Genomic DNA, 12,375 nt, shown 5'->3' with positions numbered 1-12,375 from the left:
AAGAACATCAACATCGCAGGGAGAGAGATCGGCCGAATGCGGTGGATGCGAAGCGATAATCACATTTTGCTTCTGGTTAAAAACTCCTTGGTTGACAATGCATGCGTGCAGGTGCGTTGTCATAGTGCAAGACCCGGATCTGGGTGTACCGCTTCTCTGGACGTTTTTTTCCTTAGGCTTTCCTGTAGACACCTTCGATGGTAAGATCGCTTAGGTGTGCTTAGGTGTGAGTGAACCAGAAACAATGTGGAGACTGCTTTGAAGGGGATTAAAGGAAGGTCAGGGGATCAAAGCCCAGTGCAGCCAAGCTGCCACTGTTGGGCGCTTGAGCAAGGCCCGTAACCCCCTCTGCTCCAGGGAGCTGTATCATGGCTGACCCTGCACTCTGACCCCAACCTCCTGGTATGCTGGGGTATGCAAAGAAAAGAATTTCTCTGTACTATAATGTATAGGTGATCAATAACGACTCATTATAAATAAAGGATGCTGTAAGTTTTATAAAACTAGAATTTTTTCCTAGAACAGTTCCAGGAATCCCCCCCCCCCCCCCCCCCCTTATATTTTACAGTAGAAATGGTCCCATTCATCATAGACACATTGAATTTATTAGATTTAATTCTGTTTTTTAGACCTAATTTTTGGCTACTGCATCTGTAGCATATATATATATATATATATATATATATATATATATATATATATATATATATATATATATATATATATATATAATGATTACCGTAGACAAGACTTGTTATAGGATTCTCTGTTCTGAAAAATCAACGCAGAAAGTACTTTTACTTTAAACTGCTGTTTGGGCAGTAGTCAACAAACATGCCAAACACACTTTCATAGAACACCTTCATGCAGGGTCGTTAGCTGGGCTGTTAATCATCTGGGGCTTCTTCTCCATCAAAAATTTTGTGAGGACTAATTGCTTAAAATATGTGAAAATTGGGCAAAAAGTTGATCATGATGGCAGAACTAAGTTATCATTGTATGGGTTTAGCTGCTACAGTGCCATGCAATGTACGTTATCTGTCCTTATACTCTGCTCATATCATGCTATAGACATTTACACACCTTTTTTTCCTGCTCAGTGTGAGAGGATGTTAGTGTTTCAGTTTCACTTGTAAAAAAAAAATAATAAATAAAAATCTGCGTATATCCATTTTTGCCTCGCGTTAACTGACTGCGTCAGCTAGGGTTTGGCAGAATTTAGAGCTGTCAGCCAATAAGACACAAGTATTTCAGTGTACTTTCCTGTAAACCCTGTATGATCGGTCTTGCCTCTGTTCACTGAAGATTAAACACTGATACAACACCGCCATCTTCTTTTACTGATGTTCAGTTACATAATAACGAACTGCTCTAAGTGGAGAATTTTTTCGGGGCTAAAGAAAAAAAAACTTCAGGGCTACAGCCTTGACTGCTCAGGCCAGTTTACACCCATGCCTTAATGAGTTCTTTGGTCAAAGATACATTAATCACTTCATTTATTCACTATATCCTTACAGGGATGAGACTAATATTTTAGAAGACTAGAAACATTTAAAGCATTTATTTTTAGAGTAATTTGCTTGTTGAGAATTTTGAATTCATGTTATTTAAAACTCCAAGTGAGTTTGCAGTCAATCAGTTTCCTGTTCTCTTCTGAGATATGGTGGAGTAAGATTTGGTTGGGAGAAAAATTCAATGGTCATGAATGGTCATTCTTGTGGTCATACAGGACTTTGAGCTGAATAGAGAGTTGAAGATGGGCGTGATGATCCTCCTGGAAGAGGTGCTGAGAGATCCTGACCTGCTCCCTCAGGAGAGGAAAGCCACCGCAAACATACTGAAGTAGGTCATTGTTACAATATATTGTGTGTTTCACGTATTTTATAAAGCCCGTAAAGACTTTTTGAGAAATCTTATTTTGTTGTCTCTAAAGCCATGCTTACAATGCACGAGAGAAATCTTATCATTTGGCTACTTCTCACAGTGCGTAGCTTGATCTCTCTAGACGACCGTGATGCCATTAGTCACCTCAGTCTGAAACTGTTGAGAAACAGGCAGCGCTCAGTTTGTCCAGATTGCACGAAAACCTTAGGTTAAGCCGTTGTTCGGTTAGTGCTGCTTCCATCACCTGTGTGTCTTTTTTTTTCTGTCTCAGTGATACAGTAGTTTGCTGATCAATTCAAAACCATGACACAAGCTGGTGCCTACAGCACGTGAACGTGGTTACCAAGCAACCACACCGTTGTGGATATAGTACAGACTTACTGACCATTCTAACTCCTATGTATATTGGATTGTGACACTGATCACACTGCATGACATCCAATAAAATTCTTTGTGACCTTAGACGGGCCGATCGAGCTCATTGATCAGATATCATTTAACCTTTCACACTATGTGGCTCACACACCTCCGACACCACTATTAGCTAGAGCTATTTAGTCAGTTATCATTCCTAAATTGTTCTAAAATTGGACGGTGTAAACCCGGCTTAAGTTTAACCTCTGTTTTTTCTCTGTTTACACAGTGCTCTTTCACAAGATGACCAGGACGATGCTCAGCTGAAGATAGAGGACATTCTGCAGATGGTGAGTGTTTATCTGCATTATTTACTGTAAATAATTCCATGAAAGTCAAGAGCTAAATTCCCTAATCCTGAGAGAGAAACAGAAGGGAAAATCAAGCTTTTACTCATCCTGTGGTACATACTACGAAACAATATCAGGCTTGAGGACTGATATAGAAGCTCAAACAGCATGTCTCACCAGGCAACAGGGCTGTACTTATAGCTTTAAACAGCGACACAGAGCCTGTTGCTGTTGCTTTCTTCTGTCCTCAGAGCAAACACGGAGCTCTCCTTTGGGAAAGCTAACAGAAGAACCTTGCACTTAATCCCTTACTGCGCTATCATTCTGAAAGCAGTTTATTCACTACTACATTTCAGTGCCTTCTAGCTAAGTTCCCTTGTACATCTTAATAGACATAACTGTGTATCTGTGATACATGTGCGTTATGTAATCTCATCAGTTTCCACTAGACGTTTATATTTCCCAAAAATATGCAACACTTTTTTTTTTTTTTTTACTCAGAGTGTTATGAGAGCTATCAAAACACAACGATTATCATTCATCATTTTTATGGCATTGATGTAACACTGCGCAAACACAATGCACTGGTACAAGCATTTATATGCACTCAGTGTGTCCTGGCTTCAGCTAACTAGGGCTGCTAATTACAGACCCAGCGTGTGTGTGTGTGTGTGTGTGTGTGTGTGTGTGTGTGTGAAATCTGTTATGCGTAACTTAAATGAAACCCAGAGATGGCTAATTACAGAGAACAACGTCCCCCAAGATTACAATTGAATTCACTATTAAATGAAATATATGTGTGTGTGTGAGTGTGTGAGTGTGTGAGTGTGTGTGTGTGTGTGTTAATTTTAATCTGTAAATAAATATATACACACACACATACACACACACACACACACACACACACACACACACACATATATATATATATATATATAGATAGATAGATAGATAGATAGATAGATATACATATAATGTATATATAGATTTTAATATATCTGTAAATATAGATACACACACAAATCACATAGCAGGGCATCTATGGGTCCTTAAAAAAATCTTAATTTGTCTGAAATGACATTTTACAAATGAATGCCTTTTGAATTAAATGGCATTAAATTGGAAGTTACATGGTCTTACATATAGGTTAAACTTGTGGTTAATTTCAGTTTCATTTAATTGTTTTTTTATTTAAAAAAAAAAATCTTTTTATATATTTGACGGCACGTCACAAAAACTATATAATATAGAATCACCCACATGAGTCAGGGGCATGTTTTATTACCTGATCTCATTAATGAAAGAAAGATATTAATGAAATTGGAAGAAGTGGTGCAGGCGGAACATATTAACTTTAACCGTCCTAAATTTCACACAGAGTCAGACAAACTGTTTCGAATTTACTAGAGAGACCCTGCTGGTTTAATTAAGGGTAACTTTAGCAACCTGCTAGCATATACGCTGTACGTACTCTGTACATGTACGTCTAGATCGATTTGAGGAAATGTAAATGCGACCCAGAAATGGCGGGAGAAGATGATGTAGATTTAATGTATTTTCTTTCTGAAGTTTAGCCAGATTTGAACTGGCTTTGAAAACTATCTACAAACTGTCTGCTAAAAGGCTTTTCTAAAAGTCTTTTCTCCATCATAAACCTGAACTTCGTACTTAAGGAAGTTCACAGGCCTTTTTTTTTTTTTAACCTAACTTTGTATTCAGGGTTGTTCTGACGTGTGTGTGTGTGTGTGTGTATGTTTTTTCTCTCTCCCAGGCTGAATTCCCAAAGGCAGAGTGCTTTGAATCACTATCAGCAATGGAGATAGCTGAGCAGATCACACTTCTAGACCACATCATTTTTCGAAGCATCCCTTATGAGTAAGTACTATGCAGTGTATACAGGGTATCCCAAAAGTCTTCATACATAGTCTTCATACATAGGGGAAATGAACACTTATCAGCTAAATGTAACTTTATTTACAAAACATTTCCTACATCAGAGGTTCTCAACCCCCCCCCCCCCCCCCCCCCCCCCCCCAGGTCTCCCCTATCATGGAGCGTATCCCCCACTCCACCCATCCCCAATATTGGAGGAGTTCAGGTATAATGATTATTTATATTATATATATATAAACCTAATCTATAATCTGTTTTAGATAGATAGATGGATAGATTTTTTTGCTTTTGTGTTTTTACCTATTTTTAAATTACTTTTCTTAATGTATTTTTTTTTAATAACTTGTATGACTTTTATAAAACTATATTAACAGACAGGTATGGAACATGAATGATATAAAACTGTTTCTGAACACTAGAACTATTTTGAACAAGAGAACTAGGCTGTAATAGCGTGTACTATTTTACATGTAAAACATGTTGCAGTCCATTCGTCTCGCGTTCTGAAAACATTCACATACGGATGATGTAAATCGGGACGAAGGGCGCGTCTCGTTATCCATGATATTGTTAAATCCTCCGGCTCTCGGCCCCTCACTGAACAGAGCAGACGCAGAGAGAGGTGAGAGGGAAAGCAAGACCTCGCGCTTGCAAGACAGTACTGCCGATATTTGGGAAGTTGCTCAGGTTTGTCCAAAAAGTTGCTAGATTTGTCTCTAGGCGCTTTTTTTTTTTTTTCAAAAAATGTCGCTAATTGGTCGCTAATTTGGAACACTGGTCTGCACTGACAGCTGTGTGTGTGTGCGCCCTGTCTGTGTTTTTTTTTTCTTGAAAACATTTTGCACCCCCCTTCCGATCTCTCCGTGCCCCCGTGTTGAGAACCACTGCCTTACATGATCTGAATATTTTTTTGTGAACACACACCCACACACAGTTGTCTCTCCCACTCATGATGAACTTGTGAATGACGACTTCTTTTGTCAAATGCATTCTTTAAAGCTATCTGCAAAACAATATATATATAATGTCAACTAAGTATGAAAAATATTGGAGGACATTTTGTTGAAAAATGTTAATTTCCCCCAGGTATGAAGACTTTTCTCAGTGGACAGTAATAGTTTACTATATTATTGCTCTCAGTGCACTGTTAATTCAGTATGCAAGCACTTAAGTATCACAATGCCTAGATATTTCTGTATTTAAGGACACAGATGTGGTTGCCAGTTTAACAATTTTCATGTTCAAAACGTTTTATGTTATAATACAATATATTTTCCCCTTTATATCAATGACTGAATCAATACAGTGTACTTGTCCTTTCTTCTCTTTGTACCACCATCTTCTTCACTGTTTACCACGTTCTTGTGTCTTCACTCAGGGAGTTTCTGGGCCAAGGCTGGATGAAGATGGACAAGAATGAAAGAACTCCGTACATCATGAAGACCAGCCAACATTTCAATGATGTGAGGGCAATAAAACATGGCATTTTTTTCTTAGAGTAAATGTATTATCTGCATCGTTATATGTGACTCTTTCTCACTCTCTGTGTGAAGATGAGTAACCTGGTAGCCTCGCAGATTATGAGCCACACAGATGTAGGCTCCAGGTCGAGCTCCATAGAGAAATGGGTGGCCGTAGCCGATATATGCCGCTGTCTGAACAATTACAACGGCGTACTGGAGATCACCTCTGCCCTGAACCGCAGTGCCATCTACAGGCTGAAAAAAACCTGGGCTAAAATCAGTAAACAGGTCATTTTCACTCATTCTGCCTGTGTGAAGAACAGATTACAGATTAAGCATCATTAATCCTGCGTCCGTCTGAGACGAGCTGGATTTACTTTCTGACTTCTTTTTTTTCCCCCTCTGTCTCTTTGGACAGACGAGAGCGCTCATGGATAAGCTCCAGAAGACGGTGTCATCAGAGGGACGATTTAAAAACCTGAGGGAAACCTTGAAAAAGTGAGATTCTGATAACACCTTCTGACTTCCGGTAGAAGGTGTTGATGTTCAATTATAGCCTCTGACTGTGGTGCCAGCTGTAATTAAATCCCAGCTTTATGTTAATGCGCTTGTTCTAATATGCTATCGTTTCTATAGTAACATCTTACACAAGGACTTGTATGCCAGATGCTCCACATAATCTGATTATGACTACTACTACTACTGCTATATAATAATAATAATAATAATAATAATAATATTAATAATAATAATTTCCACTATAGATGTCTTTAGGACAGAGCAATTTGCGCTTTCCTGTTCCTTGGCAACATGACCAGCTGCTTGTGACTGTTTATAGCTGTTATAATGTAAGTGATAACTAGAGCTAACTTGACTAGTGGGCGTTCCACAACATTAAATATAAAAAAAAAAAATTAATAGTGTGTGTGTATATATATATATATATATATATATATATATATATATATATATATATATATATATATATATATGATGTGTCTTTAATTAATAAGTATAATCGCTGGCAAGTTGCTGTGGCGTAAAAGGAAAACGGCTCTTCAGGACATCCTGTTAGAGGAAAATAATGTCCTTCAGGGTGGCATTAAAAGTAACTCCATTGCGTTCCGGGGTACATCACACCGCCCAGTGGTCGATTACTTCTATACAACAGCACACCCCATTGGGTTTAGTTCCTTCCATATTTTGCTAGTTATTTTTCCATGTCTTGTGTCTGCTCACAGCTGTAATCCACCATGCGTCCCTTATCTGGGCATGTACTTGACAGACCTGGCGTTTATTGAGGAAGGAACCCCAAACTTCACTGAAGAGGGTTTGGTCAACTTCTCAAAGATGAGAATGGTAAACTTAAACAGGACTTATTCATGTTCGCAAATCCGTTATGAGTTGTCATGTTTATTCGCTGGCGAGTGTCCGTGGTCCCATGAGTATTTGTACCGGTTCACCAACAGATATCCCATATTATCCGTGAGATCCGACAATTCCAGCAAACTCCATACAGAATTGAGCACCAGCCGAAGGTGAGTCAAGCCGTGGCTAGATATTCGATCCGTCTTCATATCCATAAGGAATGTATTTAACAGATTTGATTTGAAGCTTGATCAAATGCAACATACAGACCACTGGAAGTAATTACTCCGTGACAATGTTTTGTTAACTAAGCTTGAATTTTAATTAATAATTAATGTTCAGAATTATACCACAAATACACAAAATATATCTGAAATGTGCTCAAATTGATTGAATGTATATAGCAGCAGTTTTTAAATCCGGTGTTCGGGGTTGTTCACTTGTGAGTTTTATTTCTAATTCTTGTTCTCGTCAGGTCACGCAGTACCTACTGGATAAGGCCTTGATCATGGATGAAGACACACTGTATGACTTGTCTCTAAAGATCGAACCCAGGCTTCCTGCTTGACCTGCAGACTCGACATGAGACCTCCGTCTACCAAACATGCTTCTCTTTCACAGGCTTTACTGACGCCATGATGTTTGCTGCCATGGTAAAGCGTTACCAGTGTGGAGAGTAAGGACTAAATGTAGAGCAGAAAGTCATCGTTTGAAGTTTGCTGAAGATCAATTAGGCCTGAGCTCACTCCATTGCCACTGTGTTGCAAGTCAAGGACTGTGAGTGTTCAGGTGAAAGCAGTGACCACGTGGTGAAGAAGAGAATGGAGAAGAAATGTAGCATGTACAGCAGCAGAACTCTGTCCCGGAGGAGAGTGGTTCAAGTACTGTTCTTTCATAGCTCATGCTGGTAACTTTGTGCGTGTTTAAGACTGTGGGTTCTGTCTTTCGCCCTCGTCTCTCCAAGTCTGATCTCTCCGAGCTGCACGGCAAACGACGACATGCTTGGTACTTCCATTTGTTTGGCATTCTGCCAGTCTCGGTACATTTATGTCTGTTTTGCCACAGGACAGTTGCAGTGAACCAAAACAGTAGATTGTTATCTAACGGCCGAGTTTGTCAGGGAAAGGATGTGGAATGTACAGTAGCTCTTGACAGATTCCAGCAGGTCACAGATAACTTTTTATGGAGACGGTGCTTCATAAAATGATGTATGCTTTGTTTTTCGATCCTCTTGAATGATATCACGATAAATTATATTATACAAAACAAATAATTATCCAGAAAAATATACGTCATTATTTAATATTGATTATTATTGGGCGTGTATAAGGTGCCATCTAGACATAAATATCGATTGTTTCCTAAACAGTTATTAAATGGGAGTATATTTGAGCCACTATAACAACTTGATAAACTTTTGATGACAGATTGATGGAAATTTAGCTTTAAAAATATTCAAGCATTCCTTGTTGGATTCGGATCACAGAGTTATATATATATATATATATATTAATAAAAAAAAGCTGAAAAGAAAACTAGTAACCATTTTATATGGTATGACTGTAGCCGAAATGATCTGTACAAAATTTATTACCCCCCCCCCCCCCATTTAAACTCCTCTAACCGGTGCACACAACTACCAAAGCTGAGCAGATATTATTTGGCTGTTGGGTCATTCGTTGTTTAATAATATCTAATAATAATAATAATATCTTGCCAGCAGAGTAGAGGGGGCTGGGAAATTGTGTTTAAAAAAAGATGGGCTAAGGTCAGTAACTGTACTCCTACAAAATTCACCTTTATGGTCGGTGAACACGATAAAACGACCAATAAGTGCATGAAGAAGGTCTATAAATAATGTTGTGTCTTTGCCTCTTATATATATATATATATATATATATATATATATATATATATATATATATAACAAAGGTGATATACGGTGAATAAATTAAAAATATATATCTTTGAGGGGAGGTCAGATTGTAGCATTTCATTAAGCACAGAAATAAAGCTTAGGTCATTTTGCACTCTGTTATTATAATATAAGGATGGCTGATTCTGAAAGCATTTCAGTTCGAAACACAGAATGGACCCAGACTGGTCTTTGTTAAAGCCGCCAATTTGGGGTAGCTGCTTGATTTCTTTCAGTACATTACACTAAAATGGTAGTGTCAGTCTTTTAATTGTTTTGCATGCAACAGATCATGTTTGCATGCTTGAGAACTACATGAAAGATGTTCTGTGTTGATGTTTCACAGCTGTATAGTCTTTCTTCAAACCTCAGAAGAACAATAGATGACTTTCCAGTGGACTGCACTTTTTTTTTTTCTTTTTTTTTTTTCCTTCACCCTTTATGCTCATGAAAACTGGAAATTTCATATGCATATGCTGGCAGAGAGCTGTCAATCTGGCCATAAATATAATATCTACCACTGTGCTATACGAAGACAATATTATTTTTGTCTGACATAATTTTATTCCGATCGATTTCTCTTGTTCGAGTGCGTGGGTGTATGCATTGAAGACAAACGAGGCAGGTTATAGTAGTGTATGGGTTGCACTTTCAGCAATGTAGCATTGCTTACCTGAGTGTGTTATAGTAATATTTATTTCTTGGCATATTTATTTGACCTTTTCTGTAAATACAGTAGTATGTCACACATGGGATTATGTTATGGTGGTTTTTATTATTAATGTTATGTAATACTTTGATTTTGCAATGATTTTTCAAGCACTTCTAGTGTACTGTTCTACTTTGCAAAACCAGACAAAAGAAATGTAGCATATCGGATTGGATTTCTGTCATTTATCTTGCTTTAATTATTATTATTTTTTAAATGACATGTATGTAATGTGCATCTTGGCATCGCATTGCTGTTGAGCGCTGCATGTTGATGCATGTCTACGCTGGACATGTATGTATAGCTTCAGCGGTACTGTTCCAGGCTTTCATTTGAAATAAAACTTCATGCTCATTGGGAAGCCCATCTTTGGTTTTTGTCCTTGATGATAGACAGCTACTGCCTCCTAGCGGTTCAAACCAGTATAACCGTGTGTGAAATAATTCCTTCATTCAAACAACTTTCAAGCTAAACTATACTATGCTATACCATACACATAAAAGCAATAGTAAAATGGACAAACGCAATGCTAGCCTGTGGTGTTTTTATTTATTTATTTATTTATTTATTTATTTTTATTTTATTTTTTTTTTAAACAGCAGACCCTGAAGACACACGAGACTTTTGAACAGACTTGACTGTATGATTCACGTGCACCGGCTTTAGTTGCAATGTGATTGGACACTTCACTCAAAATGCAGTTTATAGAGTTTCCCATAAATCCTGAAGTACGTTTCACTAGAAACAATGCGGGACGAAATTCACCACTTTTAACAGAAGGTTTATCAATTGTGAATGTACCGTGTCAAGATAAATCAAACAAAACCAATCTACAGCACCTAGAAAACAGCATTTTTGACTGTCTGACTATAACTCCACTTTGAAATTTGAAATGTAATAATTAAAATTCATCAAAACATTTTTTTTTTTTTTAACGTGTGAATCTATTTACATCCCATGTTTGAAACATCCATAAGTCATCCAATATTGGATATGAACAATTAAAATTTCAGTGTCCCACAACATTCACTCAACCCTATTACCTAAATACATTCACCCCTAATTAAATATTTGGAATATTTCACAAGTCACATGTCTACATCTCAATTTCCTGAAGCTCATAGGAACATCCCAACACTGTGAGACACAATTACAATACAATACAATACAATAAATATATAAATAAATAAAACAAGGACCAAGACTTGAAAATGCTTATAAGGACTGCACTAAAACAGTAAATATTTCAACATTGAGGACCATAAGGATTCCGTCTTTATATTTTGTTATTTAAAGTATTTGAAACGCTGGAATGTTTTCACAAATTCACAAAGAAATAAAGTTAAGGATAGTTTACATTTCTTACATTTACATATGTGAATGTGATATTTACCCAACAAAACGACCATGTTCACTAGGTCAGAAATTAGGGGATTCAGGTTAATCTGGAAAAAACAAGATATCTTGGAAAATTAAGGGAAGAATATTATATAATAATAGATATCCACCCAAAATTTTGAGGTAAAATCACAGAAATAATAATAATAATAATAATAATAATAATAATAATAATAATAATAATAAAAAGGCTGTTCAAGTGATTCAGGAAAGGAAGAACAGATGGCACAAGGATCCGTTTCAAACTGAAATCCTTTCTGTAAAAATTCCCCTACATGAGATATCTTGTACAGGATTTTGTAATGAATCTCTTTGGGGCAACAGGGTATTTCAAATAAAATGTGAAGGATTTATCAACATTGCCAACAATTAAATGCTTAAATGCCTCGTACTCTAGATCAGTTGGTTATTGCACTTATTGTCAGTTAAGTCCACAATACCTATTTTCAAAGAAGGCAGAATAAAAACGTTGAAAAACTGCTTTGAATTAATTTCAGCAAACCAATGGGCACAGCCCTACATATCTTTTTAGAACTTTTATTTCCAATTCTCACGCCAAATCGATCACTGAAGTCTTTCAGTGATGAGAAATTCCCTTCATAATCCAATAATTCATGTACAAATATAATACTCTTTTCCAAACCGAAGACTCTTAAAAAGAGACTAGTATCATTCTTTTTTCTTTATTTTCCATGACGTTGTCACATCGTTCGCCTCACACCTCCAGGGTCGGGGGTTCGATTCCCACCGTGGCCCTGTGTGTGTGGAGTTTGCATGTTCTCCCCGTGCTGCGGGGGTTTCCTCCGGGTACTCTGGTTTCCTCCCCCAGTCCAAAGACGTGCATGGTAGGCTGATTGACATGTCCAAAGTGTCCGTAGTGTATGAATGGGTGTGTGAGTGTGTATGTGATTGTGCCCAGTGATGGATCGGCACCCTGTCCAGGGTGTACCCCGCCTCGTGCCCGATGCTCCCTGGGATAGGCTCCAGGTTCCCCCGTGACCCTGAGAGGGATAAGCGGTAGAAGATGGATGGATGGATGTT

At 37.7% G+C, this 12,375-nt stretch overlaps 1 protein-coding gene across 2 annotated transcripts in view; it reads left to right on the top strand.

Annotated features, from left to right (window-relative positions):
* The window catches only part of rasgrf2b (Ras protein-specific guanine nucleotide-releasing factor 2b), a 77,427-nt gene extending 67,134 nt beyond the window's left edge, over window positions 1–10,293 (top strand). For both annotated transcript variants that reach the window (XM_047149872.2, XM_017451234.3), the window contains 9 exons: window positions 1,730–1,842; window positions 2,528–2,588; window positions 4,360–4,463; window positions 5,860–5,944; window positions 6,035–6,232; window positions 6,363–6,442; window positions 7,186–7,303; window positions 7,414–7,482; window positions 7,788–10,293. In XM_047149872.2, coding sequence (XP_047005828.1) covers window positions 1,730–1,842; window positions 2,528–2,588; window positions 4,360–4,463; window positions 5,860–5,944; window positions 6,035–6,232; window positions 6,363–6,442; window positions 7,186–7,303; window positions 7,414–7,482; window positions 7,788–7,880 — 921 coding nt within the window. In that variant the 3' untranslated portion in view covers window positions 7,881–10,293. The remainder of the gene's footprint in view (window positions 1–1,729; window positions 1,843–2,527; window positions 2,589–4,359; window positions 4,464–5,859; window positions 5,945–6,034; window positions 6,233–6,362; window positions 6,443–7,185; window positions 7,304–7,413; window positions 7,483–7,787) is intronic.
* Window positions 10,294–12,375: the final 2,082 nt, after the last annotated feature.

This window comes from Ictalurus punctatus, chromosome 22 (assembly GCF_001660625.3).
Source record: "Ictalurus punctatus breed USDA103 chromosome 22, Coco_2.0, whole genome shotgun sequence".
In the NCBI taxonomy this organism is placed as follows: Eukaryota; Metazoa; Chordata; class Actinopteri; order Siluriformes; family Ictaluridae; genus Ictalurus; species Ictalurus punctatus.
The sequence above is the reverse complement of the archived record's forward strand: the minus strand, read 5'-3'. Positions and strand labels throughout refer to the sequence as shown.